This window comes from Prionailurus viverrinus, chromosome B3, assembly GCF_022837055.1.
Source record: "Prionailurus viverrinus isolate Anna chromosome B3, UM_Priviv_1.0, whole genome shotgun sequence".
Taxonomy (NCBI): domain Eukaryota; kingdom Metazoa; phylum Chordata; class Mammalia; order Carnivora; family Felidae; genus Prionailurus; species Prionailurus viverrinus.
The window spans coordinates 49064650-49088787 of NC_062566.1; the positions used below are offsets into that span (position 1 = coordinate 49064650).

At 36.0% G+C, this 24138-nt stretch overlaps 1 protein-coding gene across 1 annotated transcript in view; it reads right to left on the reverse strand.

Annotated features, from left to right (window-relative positions):
* Positions 1-24138, reverse strand: part of USP8 (ubiquitin specific peptidase 8) — a 78808-nt gene that overhangs the window by 22696 nt on the left and 31974 nt on the right. Inside the window, exons 5-10 of the mRNA XM_047863696.1 lie at positions 23235-23394; positions 19688-19730; positions 17694-17838; positions 12464-12626; positions 8617-8761; positions 8110-8333 (exon numbers count right to left, since the gene is read on the reverse strand). Of these exons, the coding sequence (XP_047719652.1) occupies positions 8110-8333; positions 8617-8761; positions 12464-12626; positions 17694-17838; positions 19688-19730; positions 23235-23394 (880 nt within the window). The remainder of the gene's footprint in view (positions 1-8109; positions 8334-8616; positions 8762-12463; positions 12627-17693; positions 17839-19687; positions 19731-23234; positions 23395-24138) is intronic.

The following is a 24138-nucleotide window of genomic DNA, read 5'->3' on the forward strand; positions in this document are numbered from 1 at the left end:
CAGCCCAGTGATCAAGAAGTCATGGTAACTTTCAAATCTTACTAAAGAAATTCACTTTGTGAGGCTAGAGCAGCATAGATAGTGATTCCTACTAACTAGGAAGGTCATTGAAAACCTCTTGGCAAGGATATACCATTCTACATGAAATTAAGAACATTAGTGATTTGTGGAAGGATGTCAAAATTTCAACATTTAACAGGAGTTTGGAAGAAGTTGATCTCAGTCCTCATGGATGACTTTGAAGATTTTAAGACTTAAGTGGTGAAACTAATTGCAAATGTGGTGGAAACAGCAAGAGAACTAGAATTACAAGTGAGCCTGAAGATGTGACTAAATTGTGGCTATCTCATGAAAAAATTTGAATGGATGAAGAGTTGCTTCTTTTGGATGAGTAAAGAATGTGGTTCCTTAAAATGGAATCTACTGGTGAAGATGATGTGAAGATTGCTGAAATGACAACAAAGAATTTAGAATATAACGAACTTAGTTGATAAAGCAGCAGCAGGGTTTGAGAAAACTAACCCAAATTTTGCAAGAAGTTTTATGGTGGGGAAAATGCTATTAAACAGCATCACATACTACAAAGCAATCATTTGTGAAAGAGTTAAATGATATGGCAAACTTCATTCTCGTCTTATTTTAAGAAATTGTCAGGGGGCGCCTGGGTGGCGCAGTCGGTTAAGCGTCCGACTTCAGCCAGGTCACGATCTCGCGGTCTGTGAGTTCGAGCCCCGCGTCAGGCTCTGGGCTGATGGCCAGGAGCCTGGAGCCTGTTTCTGATTCTGTGTCTCCCTCTCTCTCTGCCCCTCCCCTGTTCATGCTCTGTCTCTCTCTGTCCCAAAAATAAATAAAAAATGTTGAAAAAAAAAAAAAAAAAAAAAAGAAATTGTCAGAGCTACCCCAAACTTTAGCAACCACCCATTATCAATAGTCAGTAGTCATCAACAGTGAGGCAAGACCCTCCACAAGCAAAAAGATTACATCTTCCTGTAATTTCAAATGATGGTTAGCATATTTTAGCAGTAAAATTTTTTAATTAAGACGTGTACATGGTTTTTTTCAGTCTTAATGCTACTGCACACTTAGTAGACTACAGTATAATCTAATGATCTTTTTTTAAAATATGAAATTTATTGCCAAATTGGTTTCCATACAATACCCAGTGCTCTACCCAACAGGTACCCTCCTCAATACCCATCACCCACCCCCCTCCCTGCCACCCCCCATCAACCCTCAGTTTGTTCTGTTTTTAAGAGTCTCTTATATTTTGGCTCCCACCCTCTCTAACCTTTTTTTATTTTTTCCTTTCCATCCCCCATGGTCTTCTGTTAAGTTTCTCAGGATCCACATAGAGTGAAAACATGATTATGTCTTTCTCTGTATGACTTATTTCACTAGCATAACACTCTCCAGTTCCATCCACGTTGCTACTAAAGGCCATATTTCATTCTTTCTCATTGCCATGTAGTATTCCGTTGTGTATACAAACCACAATTTCTTTATCCATTCATCAGTTGATGGACATTTAGGCTCTTTCCATAATTTGGCTATTGCTGAAAGTGCTGCTATAAACATTGGGGTACAAGTGCCCCTATAATCAGCACTCCTGTATCCCTTGGGTAAATTCCTAGCAGTGCTACTGCTGGGTCGTAGGGTAGATCTATTTTTAATTTTTTGAGGAACCTCCACACTGTTTTCCAGAGCGGCTGCACCAGTTTGCATTTCCACCAACAGTGCAAGAGGGTTCCTACTTCTCCACATCCTTGCTAGCATCTATAGTCTCCTGATTTGTTCATTTTGGTCCCTCTGACTGGCGTGAGGTGATATCTGAGGGTGGTTCTGATTTGTATTTCTCTGATGAGGAGCGACATTGAACATCTTTTCATGTGCCTCTTGGCCATCCAGATGTCTTCTTTAGAGAAGTGTCTCTTCATGTTTTCTGCCCATTTCTTCACTGGATTACTTGTTTTTCGGGTGTGGAGTTTGGTGAGCTCTGTATAGATTTTGGATACTAGCCCTTTGTCCGATATGTCATTTGCAAATATCTTTTCCCATTCTGTTGGTTGCCTTTTAGTTCTGTTGATTGTTTCCTTTGCTGTGCAGAAGCTTTTCATCTTCATGAGGTCCCAAGAGTTCCTTTTTGCTTTTAATTCCCTTGCCTTTGGGGATGTGTCAAGTAAGAAATTGCTACGGCTGAGGTCAGAGAGGTCTTTTCCTGTTTTCTCCTCTAGGGTTTTGATGGTTTCCTGTCTCACATTCAGGTCCTTTATCCATTTTGAGTTTATTTTTGTGAATGGTGTGAGAAAGTGGTCTAGTTTCATCCTTCTGCATGTTGCTGTCCAGTTCTCCCAGCACCATTTGTTAAAGAGACTGTCTTTTTTCCATTGAATGTTCTTTCCTGCTTTGTCAAAGATGAGTTGGCCATCCTTCTGTGGGTCTAGTTCTGGGGTTTCTATTCTATTCCATTGGTCTATGTGCCTGTTTTTGTGCCAATACCATGCTGTCTTGATTACAGCTTTGTAGTAGAGGCTAAAGTCTGGGATTGTGATGCCTCCTGCTTTGGTCTTCTTCTTCAAAATTACTTTGGCTATTCGGGGCCTTTTGTGGTTCCATACAAATTTTAGGATTGCTTGTTCTAGCTTCGAGAATGCTGGTGCGATTTTGATTGGGATTGCATTGAATGTGTAGATAGCTTTGGGTAGTATTGACATTTTAACAGTATTCTTCCAACCCATGAGCACGGGATGTTTTTCCATTTCTTTATATCTTCTTCAATTTCCTTCATAAGCTTTCTATAGTTTTCAGCATACAGATCTTTTACATCTTTGGTTAGGTTTATTCCTAGGTTATTTTACGCTTCTTGGTGCAATTGTGAATGGGATCAGTTTGTCTTTCTGTTGCTTCATTATTAGTGTATAAGAATGCAACTGATATCTGTGTATTGATTTTGTATCCTGCGACTTGGCTGAATTCATGCATCAGTTCTAGCAGACTTTGGTGGAGTCTCTTGGGTTTTCCATGTAGAATATCATGTCATCTGCAAAAAGTGAAAGCTTGACTTCATCTTTGCCAATTTTGATGCCTTTGATTTCCTTTTGTTGTCTCATTGCTGATGCTAGCACTTCCAGCACTATGTTAAACAACAGCGGTGAGAGTGGACATCCCTGTCGTGTTCCTGATCTCAGGGGGAAAGCTCTCAGTTTTTCCCCATTGAGGATGATGTTAGCTGTGGGCTTTCATAAATGGCTTTTATGATGTCTAAGTATGTTCCTTCTATCCTGACTTTCTCGAGGGTTTTTATTAAGAAAGCATGCTGAATTTTGTCAAATGCTTTTTCTGCATCGATTGACAGGATCATATGGTTCTTTTCTTTTATTAATGTGATGTATCACGTTGATTGATTTGCGAATGTTGAACCAGCCCTGCAGCCCAGGAATGAATCCCACTTGATCATGGTGAATAATTCTTTTTATATGCTGTTGAATTCGATTTGCTAGTATGTTATTGAGAATTTTTGCATCCATATTCATCAGGGATATTGGCCTGCAGTTCTTTTTTGCTGGGTCTCTGGTTTAGCAATCAAAGTAATGCTGGCCTCACAGAATGAGTCTGGAAGTTTTCCTTCCCTTTCTATTTTTTGGAATAGCTTGAGAAGGATAGGTATTATCTCGGCTTTAAATGTCTGGTAGAATTCCCCTGGGAAGCCATCTGGTCCTGGACTCTTATTTGTTGGGAGATTTTTGATAACTGATTCAATTTCTTCTCTGCTTATGGGTCTGTTCAAGTTTTCTATTTCTTCCTGTTTGAATTTTGGAAGTGTGTGGGTGTTTAGGAATTTGTCCATTTCTTCCAGGTTGTCCAGTTTGTTGCATATAGTTTTTCACAGTATTCCCTGATAACTGCTTGTCTTTCTGAGGGATTGGCTGTAATAATTCCTTTTTAATTCATGATCTTACCTATTTGGGTCATCTCCCTTTTCTTTTTGAGAAGCCTGGCTAGAGGTTTATCAATTTTGTTTATTTTTTCAAAAAACCAACTCTTGGTTTCATTGATCTGCTCTACAGTTTTTTTTAGATTCTATATTGTTTATTTCTGCTCTGATCTTTATTATTTCTCTTCTTCTGCTGGGTTTGGGGTGTCTTTGCTGTTCTGCTTCTATTTCCTTTAGGTGTGCTGTTAGATTTTGAATTTGGGATTTTTCTTGTTTCTTGAGACAGGCCTGGATTGCAATGTATTTTCCTCTCAGGAGTGCCTTCACTGCATCCCAAAGCATTTGGATTGTTGTATTTTCATTTTCATTTGTTTCCATATATTTTTTAATTTCTTCTCTAATTGCCTGGTTGACCCATTCATTCTTTATGTAATGATCTTTTATATGAATGGGAAAACCAAAAATTCACTGACTTGCTTTGTTGTGATATGCACTTTATTGTGGTGGCCTGGATTTGAATGAACAGCATCTCTGATACACACCTGTACTAGTAATGAAATTGAATCAGTAATCAAAAACTCCCAACAATCCAAATTCCAAGAACAGATAGTTTCACATGTGACTTCTACCAAAGAAGAGTTAATAGGTATTTTTCTCAAACTATTCCAAGAAATTGAAGAGGAAGGAACGCTTCCAAATTCATTGTGCAAGGCCAGCATTACCCTCATACCAACAGCAGGCAAAAACACTACAAAAATGAAAATTAGTAACCAATATCCCTGATAAAGTGAGCTGCAAGAATCCTCAACAAAATATCAACAAACTGAATTCAACAGTACATTAAAAGGATCTTTTACCACAACCAAGAGGGATTTATTCCAGGGATACAGGGATGGTTCAATACCTGCAAATCAATTAACAAAATGAAGGATACAAACCCTATGATCATCTCAAGCAGATGTGGAAAAAGCATCTGACAAAATTCATCATCCATTTATGCTATTAACTCTCAACAAACTCAGCATCCATTTATGCTAAAACTCTCAACATATAAGAAAGTATATAACAAACCCACACCTAACATCACACTCAATGGTGAAACGCTAAAAGATTTTGCTTTAATAATGAGGATATCTACCCTTGGTACTTTTATTCAACATAGCACTGGAAGTCCTAGCCATAGATAGCAATCAGATGAGAAAAAGAAATAGAACACATCCAAATTGGTAAGGAAGAAGTAAAACTGGTTCTATCTATAATCACATGACAATCTATGTAGAAAACCCTAGACTTCACCAGAAAACCTATTAGAATAAATGAATTCAATAAAGTTGGAGAATACAAAATCAATATACAGAAATCTGTTGTTTCTACACACTAATCATGAAGCATCACAAAGGGAAATTGAGAAAACTATCCGATTTCCAACCGCATCAGAAAGAATAAAATATTTATGAATAAATTTAATCAAGGAGGTGAAAAACCTATACTCTCATAACTTTAAGACATTGATGAAAGAAACTGAAGAGGAGAAAAATGGAAAGATGTACTGTGCTCATGGATTGGAAGAATTAATATTGTTAAAACATCAATGCTACCCAAAGCAACATACAGATTTAATACAATCTCTATAAAATTACCAATACAATTTTTCACAGAACCAGAACAAAAAAAATCCTGAAATTTGTATGGAACCACAAAAGACTCCCAATAGCCAAAGCAATGTTGACAAAGAAGAACAAAGCTGGAGGTGTTGCAATTCTAGATTCCAAGATATACTACAAGGCTACAGTAATCAGCAATATAGTACTGGCATTAAAAAACAGCTGCACAGATCAATGGAACAGTATAGAGAACTTAGAAATAAATCCACCCTTATATGGTAATTAATCTATAAGAAAGGAGGCAAGAATATACAATGGGGAAAAGACAATCTCTTCAATAAATGGTGTTGGTAAGACTGAAACGGCTACACGCAAAGAATGAAACTGGACCACACTTTCTTTATCAATAAGGAAGTACACTCAAAATGGATTGAAGATGTAGATGTAAGACCTGCAACCATAAAATTCCTAAAAGAAAACATAGGTAGTAAATTCTTGGAGACTGATCCTAGCAATATATTTGGATCTGTCTCCTCAGCCAAGGGCAACAAAAGCAAAAATAAACAAATGGGACTCATTTATCACGCTAAAAAGCTTTGCACAGTGAAGGAAACCATCAACAAAATGAAAAGGCATCCTACTGAATTAGATTATATATTTGCAAATGACATATATGATAATGGGTTAATATCCAAAATATATAAAGAACTCATGTGGGTGTCTGGGTGGCTCAGTTGGTTTAGTGTCTGACTCTTGATTTCAGCACAGATTGTGATCCCAGGGTTGTGGGATTGAGCCCTGTGTCAGGTTCAATGTTGAGCGTGGAACCTGCTTGGGATTCTCTCTTTCTCTCTCTCTCCCTCCCCTGCTCACATGAACTCATGCAACTCAACACCCAACAAAACAATCTGATTTAAAAATGGGCCAAGGAAAAAAAAAATTAGAAAAAATAAAATAAAATAAAAAGGGCCAAGGACCTGATAGACATTTTTCCATAGAAGACATACAGATGGCCAAGAAAACCATGAAAAGATGCTCAACATTACTAATCATTAGGGAAATGCAAATTAAAATCACAATGAGGTATCACTTTACACCTGTCAGAATGGGTAATCTCAAAAAGAACAAAAATAGAGGGGCGCCTGGGTAGCTCAGCAGGTTGAGCATCCGACTTTGGCTCAGGTCATGATCTCATGGTTCGTGAGATCAAGCCTCGCGTTGGGCTCTGTGCTGACAGCTCAGAGCCTGGAGCCTGCTTCGGATTCTGTCTCCCTCTCTATCTGCCCCTCCCCCATTCTCTCTCTTTCTCTCCCTCAAAAATAAACATTAAAAAAAAAAAAAGAACAAAACTAGAAAATGTTGGTAAGAATGTGATGAAAAGGAACACTGGTGCACTGTTGGTGGGAATGTAAATTGGTGCAGCCACCAGAGAAAACAGTATGGAAATTTCTCAAAAAATTAAAAAGAGAACTATCATATGGTCTAGCAACTCCGCCTTTGATAATTCCATTCATCTGAAGAAAATAAAAACACTAATTCAGAAAGATATATGAACCCTAGTTAATTACAGTATTTACAAAGCTAAGATATAGAAACAACTTGTATTCATCAACAGATGAATGAAGAACATGTGCTATCTATATAGTAATGTAATACTCAGCCATGAAAAAGGATGAAATCCTGCCATTTGTGACAAGGATGGACCGAGAGGGTATTATGCTGAGTGAAATAAGTCAGACAAAGACAAGTGCTTTATGATTTCACTTATATATATGTATAATCTAAAAAGCAAGGCAAACAAAGCAAAACAGAAAAAGTCTCATAAATAAATAGAACAAACTTATGGTTGCCAGAGGGGAGGTGTTTGGAAGGATGGGTGAAATAGGTAATGGAGATTAAGAGGCACAAACTTACAGTTAAGAAATAAATAAGTCACAAGAATGAAAAGTACAGCATAGACTACATTTTCTATAATATCGTAATAACTCTGAACGGTTCACAGATGGAATCTAGACTTATGGTGATCATTTCATAAGGTATATAAAGGTCTAATCACTGTGTTGTACATCTAAAACTAATAGAATATTGTATGGCACCTATAATAATAACAAAGGAAGTAACAACAAAAACTATGCATGTTATTTACTTGTCAAACTCTAAGGAAACGGAACTACGGTATTATTTTGAAACCAATATATTGACATCACGTTATCATCTTTAAGCCAAACTATTTGGGAAAATACTATGGGTTAAATTACAATACAAGAAAACCCTGAAAATCTTCACGTTTTCTGTCATAATACAATCTTTTACTGGTACTTCCTACAGTAAACACACTGCTAGCTGGCTTTGAAATCTTTTGACTTATCTATTTTATCACTGCTGTGGTAACAGGACTGAATTATAATGCAAAATCTTTATAGCCAAAAGGCACCAAAACATATAAATTCTTCTCACTGGTATTTTTCTTCCTAAAACATAAAAGCTTATAAATAAAACTTCATTTGTATACTATGTATTTAACATAATATTAAAAAAGAGAAACAATACAGTTAAAAGAAATCAAACACATACCTGTGGAACATTCTTTACAACAGGCACTGGCTGAATTATGGGTAAAACATCAGATTTAGAAGCAGCAATTGACTCAATTGGAGTTGATATGTTCAGTGGTGCCATTCTCTCATCTTGATCATTTAAAAATTCTGTATTTTCATTTATTTCTACAGAAGGAAGTGGCATCTGGGCAGTAGGTTTAGAAGGAATTGATTCTTCCAGTGAAGGATAAGTAAAATCCACTAAAATTCCCAAAAGAATAATAGGTATGAAAGAAGAGCAAACCCCATAAATAGTAGTTACATATCTCATGCATGTTACTATGTGATAAAGATAAAGTAAATGAAGTGACAACCACAACAATCTTAAAGAATTAAACATTTAACTTCTAGGATGTGGACATCTTATATTTTTTACGCCTGAAAACAAACTGCTATCCAGTAGGATAACTAAACACACAACCAAGAACACTACCAAAGTTTATTTTACCAAAGCAATTTTAAACAAAAATTTTCACATACATACATGAGATAGACACCTCTTCATTCTTGCCTCGTGGGGGTGGAGTGACTTTAGCATTTGTTGTATACTGGGGATAACAAAGTAGCCAGTTGTCATAGCCTCCTTCTAAAACCAAAGGCTCATTGCGCAGGACAGTTTTGCTTTCCCACTAGGAAATAAGGAAACAGTATTTTTATTTTTCTTTCACTTAGCATAATATTTTCAAGATTAGGCAATAGTATTTTCAATATGGCAGCAGTCTCTTCACAGTAAAAAAAAAAACAACACAAAAAACTGAATTTTAAAATTGCTCTTGAAGATTCATCTAAATGATAAAAAATGAGAGAATTCAAAATTCAGCATTAAATGAAACACATGGATAGATCAGGTTTTTAAAACCACACAAGTAATACATGATCTTAGAAGAAAATTGTGAAAGTATGTTCATATATTTAAAAATCATCCATCATTTGAGCACCCCGAGATACAACTTTGACATTGTAGGATTTATTCTTACCATTTTCTATGTAGATACATACTTTAAATTTTATTTTTATGAAACAGTGAAACTTTTATGCTGCTGCTTTTCTCTTACATGAACATCTTTTACTAAGGGTCCTATCACCACCACTTGTAATGACCAGATAATATTCTGTTTTATACACACATACACACACCCCAAAACTGAATCAACCAATGGAACACTTATGGTTATCTTTCCCGTTATAAAAATGCTGAGATAAATACTGAAGATCCTGATATACGCACATACCCAATCAACTCCATTAGGGAAAAATCCCCAGAAGTGGAGTGGCTGAGCCAAGGCACATGAACATTTTAAGGCTTTTAGTATACATTCCTAATCTTTAAATGATCATTAAAAATATGTATCTATATATATATTTCTGCAGGGTAATTTACTAGAACTAGAACTGCTGGATTAAAAGTTTGGTAGATGCTGCCAAATTGCCCTTCAAAAGATGATACCAATTTATATACTTACCAACAGTTTATGAGAAAGCCTATCATAAATCTTTATAATTTTTACCAAACTGGTGGATAGAAAATGGAATCATGTTTTAATTAGCTTTTATCAGTGAAGCTGCACATCTTTTAACGTTTATTAATATTAAATGTTTATAATATTCTATGACTTAAATAATCTCATCCTTTGCCCATTTTTCAGTAGAATTTGCTATTTTCTTAGTACATAGTGAATGTACTTTGAATATTAAGAAAAATAGCTCTTTGTCATATATGTTACAATTATTTTCCTGATTGATTTTTACTTTATTTATGGAATTAAAACAGTCAAATACATTGATCTTCCTTCATGGTGTCTTGGTTTACAAGACCTACAAATGCTTTTTCCTAGTACTACTTCACTATTTCAATCAACATATTTATATAATTGACCCATCTGGAATATGGTGTGATCTAAGAAGTAAGGTAGGGGTCCCCTTTCTTTTTACCTACTGGCTAGCCAGCTGTCTCCAAACCATTCATTTTTATCCATTTTTCCCCACACTGACTTGTTAAATCATCTTTCTCATACACTAAACCTACATATATCTTAGGCTGAACTTTATGAAAGTGCCAGTATTGTACATCAAAACTAGTTGAATACTGGCAGTTTCATGTATCGATCTGTACTTGGGTATATTTCTAGATTCCCTATTTTAAAGCATGAACTGTTTTAAGGCTTTTAAGATTGTCCTCCTGAAGGGTAATGTTCCATCAACTGACCTTCCTAAGAGCAGATTAAGTTTGATTCTTACCAGCATTCATTTAGTACTATCAGTTTAATAATTTAACAAATTATACTGATTATTTTTTCTTTGCTAATTTGATCAGAAAATGGCATTCACTTTTTTAACTGCATTTCTACTAGTAAAGAGGATTGTTTTTATGTTTGTCTCTTGTATTTCCTCTTCTGTTCATGCCTATGTCCACTACTTATTTTACTATTTTATCTTAAATAATTTTTTTATTTGCAAAAGTTCCTTCATATTTTAGGTGTTCTATAGTTGACTGTTGAACAACATGGGTTTGAACTGCGCCAAGTCCACTTACACACTTTTTTCTCCCCTTTGAGTTGATGGCAAAAGCCACAGGCATTTACAACTGCCCACCGATGGGACCAAATTGAAAGCGACTAGTGCAGAGGTTGTGCCTGTTGCCCAAATGAGTACCTGGGCAACCTGTTGAGGCTGTCACCAGCTGTCAGCAGCTCCCAGAAGCCCCAAACTGGACACAGCTTCAGGTCCTTATATGCCAGCAGAGTGGTCAGGCTGAAAGCCCTGGACTGGTGGACAGGAGGTGAGGCTGAAGTGGAGACACACCCCGCAGAGTACAGGTCGGTGCTGCCCAGGAAGTCCAGCATTCTTCGTATTCCCTCCTCCCTGCCCTGGTCCTCCTTGGGCCTAGGACCCTCCCTGGCCAAGGGCAGAATGCTCCTCCCCATGGTGGCTCCTGGAGGCCAGAACATTCACATGAGGCTGTGGTTGCCAATGGCCACAGGCTGGTGGTACACCTCTAGGCAGCTATACTGTGATTCAAGGGTGCTGTCGCCACCTACAGGCCTACCCAGTGGCTGCCATCGCTCAGTAGAGGTTACCAGGCTGTGGAACCCTACCATTCCAGGGCCAGGCCCACTGCTGCCACCATTCTTATCCTGGTGCTGCTTACCCATCTATATGGGGCCTTTTTCCAATAAATATACATACAGTACAGTAACTGTGATTTTAATTATGATTGAATTATGATTTCAGTAATTTTTTCATTATTTTATATAATTTTATATAATTTATAACATTTGCTTTTTTCTAGCTTACTTTATTGTAAGAATACAGTATATAATACATATAAAAATACTTTGCTAATTGACTGTTTATAAGTAAGGCTTTTGGTCAACAGTATTAGTAAAATTTGGGATAAGTCAAAAATTGTGGCAGGGTGTTGGTACCCCTAAACACTGTTATTCAAAGGCCAACTGTACTGCCCTTTTTATTGCAAATATTCTATTTGTCTTCTGCAATCTAATCATATGGTATTTTTCCACAAATTTATTTTTGTCAAGTCAAATCTAACAAGCTTTTTCTCCTTAGTGACTTCTTCCTTTGCTTCTATGTTTCGTAGTCTAATTCTTTTTTATTTATTTTTAATATAATTTATTGTCAAATTGACTAAACAGTGTGTAAAGTGTGCTCTTGGTTTTTGGGGTAGATTCCTGTAGTTCATTACTTACAACATCCAGTGCTCATCCCAACAAGGGCCCTCCTCAATGCCCATCACCTATTCCCCGCCTCCCCCATTCCACCCTCAGTTTGTTCTCTGTATTTAAGAGTCTCTGATGGTTTGCCTTTCTCCCTCTCTGTCATAGTCTAATTCTTTTTTTTTTTTTTTTCAACGTTTATTTATTTTTGGGACAGAGAGAGACAGAGCATGAACGGGGGAGGGGCAGAGAGAGAGGGAGACACAGAATCGGAAACAGGCTCCAGGCTCTGAGCCATCAGCCCAGAGCCTGACGCGGGGCTCGAACTCACTGACTGCGAGATCGTGACCTGGCTGAAGTCGGACGCTTAACCGACTGCACCACCCAGGCGCCCCCATAGTCTAATTCTTAAAACAAAAAAATAACGCTTTTTTTTAGACAGTTTATGTTCCTGGAAATTCTAATCTTATGTTATATTATCAGTTTATTATTATTTGATGATTCAAAACTAGTCTTTTAAATCTGCATTTAAAAAAAAAATCTCCAACCAAAGCTGCTGAATCTTCTTATCCTTAAGATAAACAGCTAGTCAGTATACCTTTCTAACAACCAAAGAAGGCTTACAATTACAGTGAACTAACAAGGAAACTTGCTAACCTTGAAAAGTGCATCTTTCAGACTCCGTAGAGTTGTTCCAAGTTGTAAATCTTTTGTTGAACTAAACCAGTCAAGAAGTACCACATATTCCACATTCCCCCTCTTCTTCCATGTGTCTTTAGAATCATCTGGGAGTTTTGCTTCAATCCAACTAGCAGTGACTCTGAAATGTATTAACATTTGTATTGGGGCAAAGGTAGACAAGAAGTCTTAATATACTAATATAAGACACTGAGTTTTCTTTTAGTCTGTACCACAGTAAATTTTCAGCAACATTTCTTTCTAAAGTCAAATTGTATGTCTGGATAATAAATAATCCTAAAATGTTTAATAACTTCACCTCTGCATAACACTGGAATATGTTTTAGTAATTATTAGAAACTCAAAGAAATGGAATCAACTGTAACCCCTCACAAAAAAGGAAGCCAAAACTGCAAAGAAGTCATCTGAACACCTCTCTCAGCTAAATATAAATAACTGGGGGATCACTTGGGTAACATTATTTATACTTCAGTTCTCTTATACCTATGTAGATAATTGCTAACCAAATACCAAAATGCTTATTTAACAAACACATAGAGCATTTACTATGTGCCAGATACTCTCCTAAATGCTTTATTTTCATAGAATCTCAACTGAACCCTCACAACAAATCCTATGAAGTAGGCATTACTAACCCCATTTTATAAATGGAGAAACTGGGGCACAAAAATATTAATTGACCTATCGAAGGTTACAGATGCCAAGTGAAGCCAAATTTCAAATTCAGGCAATCTTGTTCACGTCCATGCTCTTAGCTGTTCTGCTGTGCTGCCTTTTAAATCATCAACTGTGAAAAATATCAACTGTACATTAAAGCATGCTATTCATGTCTTTTGCTCACATAAAAGTTAATTTAAAAGTTACCTAAAGTCCTTAGAGTGGTCCTGCAGCACAGCCCCTCCCCCCCAAATCCTATTACATCAACTTCTCATCACTAACTACTTGCCCATTTATTCCACTCGACACCAGCCACTGCCTCCTTGTAGTTCCTGCTTATTCAGGTATACTCCTGCCTAAGGGTCTCTGCCTCTGTGCCTTTCTATCTGGAATCCTTTTCCTTCAGATAACTGCCATCACTCATTTCCTTTACCCTCTCAAAATCTGCTCAGTAATAACTTCTCCATGAAGCCTTCCTGGATTAAAATTTTAATACCTAGCCCAATGTACACACTTGATACACCCATCTCCATTGCACTTATTAAATAGCAGACATATATTTTACGGTTTATTGTCTGTTTTGCTATCCCACCTCCCTGTTAAAATATAAGCTCCATGAAGCAAATTTTTTGTTCAATAGGTAAGCCCCAGTACTTAGAACCATAGCAATCCAGCCCACAGAAAACTAGTGCTCAGTATATGAGTGCTGAATGACTGAATAAATAATACAAATTTGTTCTATCAGGTAAGAAACTCCATATTATTCCTGGCAAAGCACTAAGCATTTTAATATTTAACTGATAATACTGGCAAGCTGGGCAGGACTGGTACACTTTTATTCATAAGTAAAAGAAATGGTTTAGATTATTTAAAAGAAAAAAAAAACTTGCTCCTATATAATAATGTTGGCTACTATATCTTGTAGGAAATAAAGGAAAAGAGAAGAAATATAAAATACTGTCTCCTAATATTCTCACCTGATATATAGTGATAAGAATGAAAAAAATTGAAATATGATTTCTTTTTACTGTTAATGTTTACTTATTTATTTTTGAGAGAGACAGTGCTCAAGCAGAGGAGGGGCAGAGAGAAAGCATGAGAGAGAGAATCCCAAGCAGGTCCTGCACTGTCAGCACAGAGCCTGATTCGGGGCTTGAACTCACGAATCGTGAGATCATGACCTGAGCTGAAATCAAGAGGTAAACATTTAACTAAATGAGCCACCCAGGCACCCCTGAAATGTGATATTAAGGACTATCCCTGACTCTAGGGATATATTTGCCTTTTAGTCTAAAAACTCAAGATTAGTACTCTATAAAAAACACTTTAGGAAATAATTGTATCACTAGCATTTCCCAAACTCAGTCTTTCATGTAACATCTTTACAAATTGCTGCAATTTTGCCCTACCTTGTCTATTATTTAATAAACTTAATTATTAATTTAATTACTTAATTGAAAGTGATCCTTTACTTAAATTTAACAGGAAAATGTACAGTCCCATATACATGGAAACAACAGCATATCTAATGAATAAATGATAATCAGTAAAATACATACATCAGTAAAATTATGCTTTATTCACACAACAGAATGAACCATAACTACACCAATAATATGGAGTACAAGCAGCCAGATATATAAAAAACTATAGATTATATATTTCCTTTTATATAAAATACAAAAACAGACAAAAATAAATCTGTCCTTTTTTTTTTTTTAATTTTTTAATGTTTATTTATTTTTTTTTTTAAATTTTTTTTTTTTTTTCTCAACGTTTATTTATTTTTGGGACAGAGAGAGACAGAGCATGAATGGGGGAGGGGCAGAGAGAGAGGAAAACACAGAATCGGAAACAGGCTCCAGGCTCTGAGCCATCAGCCCAGAGCCTGACGCGGGGCTCGAACTCCCGGACCGCGAGATCGTGACCTGGCTGAAGTCGGACGCTTAACCGACTGCGCCACCCAGGCGCCCCAATGTTTATTTATTTTTGAGAGAGACAGAGAAAGACAGAGCACAAGAAGGGAAGGGGCAGAGAGAGAGGAGACACAGAATCCAAAGCAGGCTCCAGGCTCCGAGCTGTCAGCACAGAGCCTGACACAGGGCTTGAACTCATGGACCATGAGATCATGACCTGAACCAAAGTCAGATGCTTAACCGACTCAGCCACCCAGGCGCCCCAAAAATAAATCTATTCTGTTAGAAGCTGGTGGTTCCCTTTGGTGGGTGGGGATATGGGTAGTAACTAACAGAGGGCATATGAAGGGATTCTGGAATGATAGTAATATTCTATTTCTGGTCAGATAAATGGGTGTACTAAATGGGTGTGTTGCTTTTGAAAATTCACTGAGCCAAATACTTAGGACAGGAGTGCTTTTGTATGTATGCTATATGGTATTAAAATGTTTAAGAAAAAATCAAAAATAAAGAATACAGTAATCACCATCAGCTAGCTGTAGATACTGTTGCCTCCAGAAAGCTCTAAGGCCTACTCTCTGGTGAAAAAGATAAGCAAATATTAAAAAGGAATGCTAGCACCAAACAGACTTCTTTTAATGACTTCAGAAAGACTGAAACAAAAGTTAAAGGGGAATAATTTTCTTGGCATGCAGTTCATCACTCTTTAATCTTCAACCTAAACTCATCATGAGTTTCATAGTAGTCAAATTTCTCGCATTTTGGGAAACACTTAAACTCAATAAAAACCCAGGCTTTCTGCTAGTACAGATTAGACCATCCAAAGATTAATACAATTTTGCCTATTCAAATCCTAGGAATACAGTGACACCCACTTGATTAGACTAAGTACTCTAGTGTCACTTTTCAACAGCATTATTTACAAAGCACCCTATTCTTCAGGTCAAACTTTATCAAGCGTCAAAAAATGTGCCAAAAACTATGCAAATTTTACTGCCTAATTTACTTATTTTTAAATTTTTTTAATGTTTATTTATTTTTGAAAGAGAGCGTGATCGTGTGTAAGCGGGAGAGGGGCAGAGAGAGAGGAAGACACAGAATCTGAAGTGGGCTCCAGGCTCTGAGCCTGAAGCAGGGCTCAAACACACGGACAGCAAGATCATGACCTGAGCCGAAGTCGTACACTTAACTGACTGAGCCACCCAGGCGCACCCCCCCCTTTTTTTTTTACTACTTAATTTAAAAAGTATGTCTTTTGGGGCGCCTGGGTGGCGCAGTCGGTTAAGCGTCCGACTTCAGCCAGGTCACGATCTCGCGGTCCGTGAGTTCGAGCCCCGCGTCAGGCTCTGGGCTGATGGCTCAGAGCCTGGAGCCTGTTTCCAATTCTGTGTCTCCCTCTCTCTCTGCCCCTCCCCCATTCATGCTCTGTCTCTCTCTGTCCCAAAAATAAATAAACATTAAAAAAAAAAAAAAAAAAAAAAGTATGTCTTTTCAATGCTGTTTAAGTTAATCTTAAAATGGGCCACAGATTTTAATCCAATCCCATAAACTAAGACCCAGAGAGGTTATATAATTTATTTAACACTTGAAATACTAAAAATAGCCCTGGATATGGAGGTTTAGCTCCATTATGATGTCATTATGATGATAGTTTTTAATACATAATATATTCATGCAAGTAACTTTACATTATTTTATAGATTAACATCCTTATCAAAAAAGAAAAAAAAATTTTAATGAGTCCTTACTAGTGCCAGCCACTGTGGTAAGTTTGTGTATATAAAATTTCACTTAAGCTTCTCAAAACCTGAGATAGGTAATATTACTATTCCTATTTTATAGATGGATATGGGCTTAGAGAGGTTAGGTCACTGGCTAGAAGTAATGTAGCTGAGAAGAAACAATTTCGATCTGAATATAGTCTGACTTTGGAGTCTATCCATTTACTTAATCAGTTGGCGATACTGTTTTTTTTTTCCCCCAAAAAGTATTTATGTACTCTTTTACTACAGATAACAGGATGGATATTTCTTTTTTATTTTTTTTAATTTTTAAAATTTTATTCATTTGTTTTTGAGAGAGTGAGAGTGAGCATGAGCTGGGGAGGGGCAGAGAGAGAGGAGAGAATCTCAAGCAAGCTCCAAGCTAACAGTGCAGAACCTGACATGGGGCTCGATCCCATGAATTGTGAGATCATGACCTGAGCCAAAATGAAGACCTGGATGCTTAACCAACTGAGCCAACCAGGTGTCCCACTATGGGGTATTCCTAAATAAAAAAACAATTCAATCAGTTCATGATTTTAGTCAATTTGGTGCATATACTTCACAAGCTCATAAATAAAAAAAGGAAAAATTAGTCAAAAAAAACCTTGGGAGAGAGGGCACACAAAGGCAGCTTCACTTCTCTTCCAATAAGACTACAAATGTCACAAATAGGAGAAAACACCCAAACCAAAATGTTCTTTATACCACCCTTCAGAGAAAGAGTAAAGTGTAACATTATGGAGTAACCGGAGAAGAAAGCCTACTTTATCATATTTAGCCTGGATGGTAAGTAGTAACATTTACTACTGTCTACAGTTAACCATTTTACCTAAATACACAATGACCCACCCTGGACTGATGGCTTCTTCAGGAACACTGAGAGAATTTGAAATATGGGAATCTTGATAATCCTGCATTCTTCGAGCATCCATTATAATCAAGCTGATGTTTTCATCCATCATCATTGTGTATAGCTCCTTCGCTGTGATTGCCCCTTGGAATCAAGAGAGACAATATAAGCAACAAAAAACACCTAGTTCCACATGCTTTCTTATCACTAAACACAGGACAATAATTGCTTCTTCTAGAAGAGTGAGGTACACTAGGTGTCATATACCTGCTATCCCATCACACTACTTACTACTTTTTAAACTAACATTAAATATAATTTGTGTTTTTGACATTCATCAAGAAACTAGTTCAATGTTCCATTTCTGAAGGCTTAAATACCAAAGCTAGCTGTTGAGGTTACAACTACATAAGGTGCTGACTGTCGCTGGTACAAAATAAAGGAAATTAATATATGTATCTCATGAAGATTTTCTTATTCTCTATTTAATAATTAAATCATTTGAAAAATGTCAACCAGAAAAAAACATCCATGGTTCAAAAATTCTTGACAGTTTCTAAATTCTTTTTAAAAAGTCTCTGATGAGGTCTTATGGGGACTATTTAAAAAACATTTAGATTTTCAAGTATTTCTAGAGTAACAAGTCAAAGGCTTGTTTTTTGTGTTCTGCATCAAGGGTTGACAAACTATGGCCACCTGTTTTTAATGGAACACAGCTGTACAAACGTGTTTACATATTGCCAATGGCTGCTGCTTTCCTGCTGTGACAGCACGAACCTCAGTGACCCCCCCAAGCCTAAAATGTTTATTCTCCAGCCCTTTAATATTTAACCAAAATAAATATTTGTTATGTTGCTATTTTCCTCTTACAGCTTCTACCATCTGAAATGAAAGATTAAAAAGCACAACAAAGTCAACTATACTTCAATAATAAAAACTTTAAAAGTAAATAAATAAATATTAGAAAGATAAAAAGCTGCTACAAGGGAGCTTAAAAATGTAAAGAACTATTTTGGCAGTGAGATGTGAGAAGAACGTAGTCACATGATCTCCTAAGTTAAATACCCAGCTGAAAATAACCACCCTACTTCTCTAACCATCAAGATCATTTAGACAACAAAATCATCTAAACAAGTTGGGAACAAACCACTTAGGGAAATAACACCTAAGCAGAATGAGATACAAAAAACATAGATAAAAACAAATCTTGGAATGAATTAATAACATCTTTTAGGAAGGTATCTTATTTTTTAAATTGTTGTATGATAATACTTTAAATAGAAAATTTATTTTAGTGTTACATACAATTAATAATTAAATCTTTTCTGAGAAAGGAAAACTTAGGCAACTGTCTGAGTCCTGTTGTATAGGTCACATACGTGTAATTGGAACATCAACACCACCTATGGATAATATCCAAATTACTGGTGTAGATATTTTTGAGGGGAGTGAAGATTTTAAATAATTAGGTCTACAAACTAGAACCATAAGTCATAATAGCTAATACACAAATCCTCATATCACGTTACTAAGAGTTTCAAATATATTAACTCATTCAATCCTCACAGTAAATCTATAAAATCGGTATTAATATTATCCTCACTTTACAGATGGGGAAATTAAGGTAGAGATTAAATAACATGCTCAAGATCACATGGAAATTCAGGAGGGGCCAGTAAAATCCAGGTAGTCTGACTTCAGAGAGTCCATGCTCTTAACTGCTATGCTAAACTACATCTTGAAAAAAAAGAATGAAAAGTATAAACTATGGTTTTGATGTTTTTAATTACATATTACCATAAATATTCCCCATGATATATACGGAATATAAACACATTTTCAATATAATTGCATAGGCTAAGAAAAATGATAAAGCTTACATACAAATTAGACACAACGTTAAGATCTCATTGTGTAAAATCTGAAGCTTATTTTGATTAAAAGAAGATCTCAATAATAACCTAAAAGGACTCCCTCTTTCTGTCACACTTACCTTTCTCTGTGGTCTCATTTTTGTCACTCTTTTCACCATTTATCTATTTCACAGGAAAAAAAAGTTTCAACTTTAATAGAAGTAAAAATTTTCATAGAAACATAAAGTTCAACTCTATTACATCATTGAAACTAAAAGCCTGGAAAATGAAGCATGTGGAGTACTGGCATTTTATTAAGATACAGATGAACAATAATGGCTTCCCCACGTTATCTGGCAATAGATAACAGCTAAAATAACCAGCAGCACATCAGAATCATTTAACACTTCCTTGAAATTTTCTTCAGTTAATGACTAAATATAATGTAAAAGCACAGACTGTTACAGAAATTTAATATTTAATTTAATGAGAGAATATTTCTTGCAATGAAATAAAAATTCTGGCAATTCCCTTCAGAGTTCTCTTTATATAATGAAAGGAAGATGAAGTAATATAAGGTTTTACAAATTTGTATTTTCTAACCAAGACAACATATGATAATTCTGTCAGGTACTAACTCATTTTATAGATGGGAAAACCAATGACCTACCTGAGCCTACTGATCCATTTTAGCATTACTAAGATTAAAAAAGAAATGTATATTACGTGCTTCCTAATATTATACACTATGAAGTACACAGTATCGGCTACTAAGCATTCTTGCCAAAACAAAAACTGAACCTGAATCCTATTAAGCTGCTAGGCTGAACTTTCAGCCTACAAGAAATATGGAAGATAGAAGTAGAAATTAAATAATACAAGGAGGAAACAATCGGATAAATCCCGAATGTGGTTGGTTCATTTCAAAGAACTGATCTAGTATTAAAAAGCCAAAGGCATGAAACAAAAAAAATTAAAGGGGAACTCAAGCAGAGAGTATTACAGAGACTTAAATTTAAGAGACATAACAACCAAAAGACTGTAAGTGGACCTCATCCGGATCCTAATTCAAACAAATCAACTCTGCAGTATCACTATGAGATAGTGGGTAAATGTGGATATAGGCTGGATATTACATCAGGGAATTACTATTAATCTTGTGAGATGGAAAAGTAGCATTGTCATTATTGAGAAAATGTCCCTTTCTTTGAGATGCATATTGAAATATTTAGGGGCAAAATGGTATGTTATCTGAAACTTCCTTTGAAATAATACAGCAAAAGAAAAGGGGAGAGGTACAGATACAAAATGTGACAAAAAAAAAATGTGACAAATGTTAGTTGACTATTGCAACTGGGTAACAGTGTTTAATTGTGGTTTTTTCCCAATATAAAAAGGCTAAACAAAAATAAAAGTAACAAAAAAGTAGTTGGCCCTCCTGTTGGAAAGGCAACAAAATGAAGAGATTAAAATATCATTTCACATAGTTCTTTGAAGTCTTGTATTTATCTATATCAGCCATTTAACCTATATCTCCCTAAGATAGTGTTATTTAGCTTATATTATGAGTTCCTAAAATCAACAAACCACTAGTTCTTCATTTCTTTTTACACAGTGCTTAGTATAAGGTCAAATATTTAAATGTTTTTTAATGTTTATTTATTTATTATTATTTATTTATTTTGAGAGAGACAGAGTGCGGGCAGGTGAGGGGAAGAGAGAGAGGAAGAAAGAGAATCCCAAGTAGGCTCCATGCTATCAGCATGGATGAGCCCAATGCAGGGCTTGATCCCACAAACCCATGCGATCATGACCAGAGCTGAAATCAAGAGTCAGGAGCTTAACCAAGTGAACCACCCAAGCACCCTCAACATCTATTTCTTAATGAAACCAATGATGATTCACACACAAATGATAGCTGAAAGCTACAAAATGCTTAAGAAAAAGTAAAGCAGAAATCCTTCCCTGAATTTCAACAGAGTTTAAGAAATTATATTTTAGGGGAGAAGATATTTGCAAACGACATATCAGATAAAGGGTTAGTATCCAAAATCTATAAAGATCTTATCAAACTCAACACCCAAACAAATAATCTAGTGAAGAAATGGGCAAAAGACATGAACAGACACGTCTCCAAAGAAGACAACCAGATGGCCAACTGACACATGAAAAAATGTTCAACATCACTCATCATCACGGAAATACAAATCAAAACCACAGTGAGATACCACCTTACACCTGTCAGAATGGCTAACATTCACAACTCAGGCAACAACGGATGTTGGGGAGGATGTGGAGAGAGAGGATCTCTTTTGCACTGCTGGTGGGAATGCAAACTGGTGCAGCCACTCTGGAAAACAGTATGGAGGTTCCTCAAAAAACTAAAAATAGAACTACCTTACAACCTGGCAATTGCACTACTAGGTATTTATCCAAGGGATACAGGTATGCTGTTTTGAAGGGATACATGCACCCCAATGTTTATCGCAGCACTATCAACAATAGCCAAAGTATGGAAAGAGCCCAAATGTCCATCAACAGACAAATGGATAAAGAAGATGTGGTGTATATGTATACAATGGAGCAATCAAAAAGAATGAAATGTTGCCATCTGCAACTACGTGGACGGACTAGAGGGTATTATGCTATGAGAAATTAGAGAAAGACAAATATCATATGACTTCACTCATATAAGGAATTTAGATACAAAACAGATGAACATAAGGGAAGGGAAGAAAAATAACATAAAAACAGGGAGGGGGACAAAACATAAGAGACTCTTAAATATGGAGAACAGAGGGTTGCTGGAGGGGGGAAGGGCTAAATGTGTAAGGGACATTAAGGAGTCCACTCCTGAAATCATTGTTGCACTATATGCTAATTAACTTGGATATAAATTAAATAATAAATAATCTAAAAAAATTTTTTTTCTAAGAGTTAACTATAGATAATGTATGGTGACTAGAATATAGTAACTCCTCAATAAATGTCGGTTGAGCCCCCCCCCAAAAAAGAAATTTTATTTTAGGAAGAATTGTTCCTCAGAAGGTGAAGGAAGGAGATACAGTAGACAGTGGTAGCTGGCAGGTACAGACTGAGTCACTGATGGTTCTTGGCAAACAAATGATGTAGCTAGATTTCAAGGAGCTGCTGAATAAAATGAAACAGAAGAGGAAAGGGAAATGGGCAGAAAGGAAGAAAAAGCAAAGAGAAGAGTATGAGACCCTAGAAATGGATAAAAGGTTAGGCACCAAATTAGTACACCAAATCCTTTTCAATGCAAATTACATTTATTAGAAAGAAGAAACCTTAAAAATCATCTATTTCAAGATCTTCACTTGGCAGTAAGGAAATGAAGTCCCAGAACAGTTAAGCAAGACCTGACATGGGACTGGAACTCAGATATACTAAATCACAGCTTTAATGCTCTTTCTACTACTGTTATCAAGTTAACAGTGACTGCAAAAAAACTAATTAATGCACAGAACACAGTTCTATGGAAGCTCCAAGAGAAACCTGGGATCAAATGAAGCTAGAATATTTAACTCAATTTCTAATAAAAAACACATTAAATTTTACCCTTGTTGTCTCAAAGTACATTGTTGTTGTATCTCAACTCACCTTAAGCAAATCATCTGAAAAAAAGGAACCAGTCTTTTTTAACATCACAGAATAAATTTGAAATACCTTTTGGGTTTTGTCTCTGGAATCCATTACATTTTCCAAGGAACTTTTATTTGATGTACCACCATCCTCTCTTCCTACTTCTTGCCTTTTCTGTTTCTGCAGCTGCTCCTCCTGTCTGTCCTTTTCTTCAAGTTTTTTTCGAACCTCAGCTTCTTCATATCTAGTTGAGAAAACAAGTCAAGGTGTCTTTTATTGGCATGATCATGAAAAGTAAAGGACTTCCAGTTCCATAAAATTGGTACCCTACCTTAGGATATTTTATGGCAGCATACTTTCTCCCTCCAACTGAAATTTGATTCTGCCAGTGTTCTGTTACAAACCACAAGTCATAAATTTGCCCTCTGTAGACTTATTTCAAATTGCCAAATATCCTGAAAAGAAACACTATGATCTCAAGTTAAAGTTGTTTAATGTTTTTTGTTCTTTCCTTACACTAATTTCAACCTTTCCACTGAATTTCACATCTGCTGCAATTTCTTTTACAAAGGACTTAAAATCCTAAAATTAACTCTAAAGACTCATTTACTTATAAAGTAGTTCAAAATATAAAAAAGATAATAAGTGAGAAAATGGCCCTAATGCCCGAAAGATAAAAGAATAAAGAATATTACTGTTGATAACAGTACAAGTAGGGAAAAACCTAGTAAATCCAAGAGAAACAGTCAATAGGGGTAACTCAAAGATTAGGAGAAATTCTACTCTACTTAGTTCATTAACTGGCTAAAGGAGGAAGAGAATAGTGATTCCAACTTTTATCAACCATCTTAACATATTCCAGCTCCAAGATTAGTAATTTCTGGGAAGGATGAAGGGAATACATTAATTCAAAAAAATAATTTGTAAGTAAAGACTATGATGTATATAATTAGACTAGTTAATTGATCCAAGTGTGAAAAATCATTAA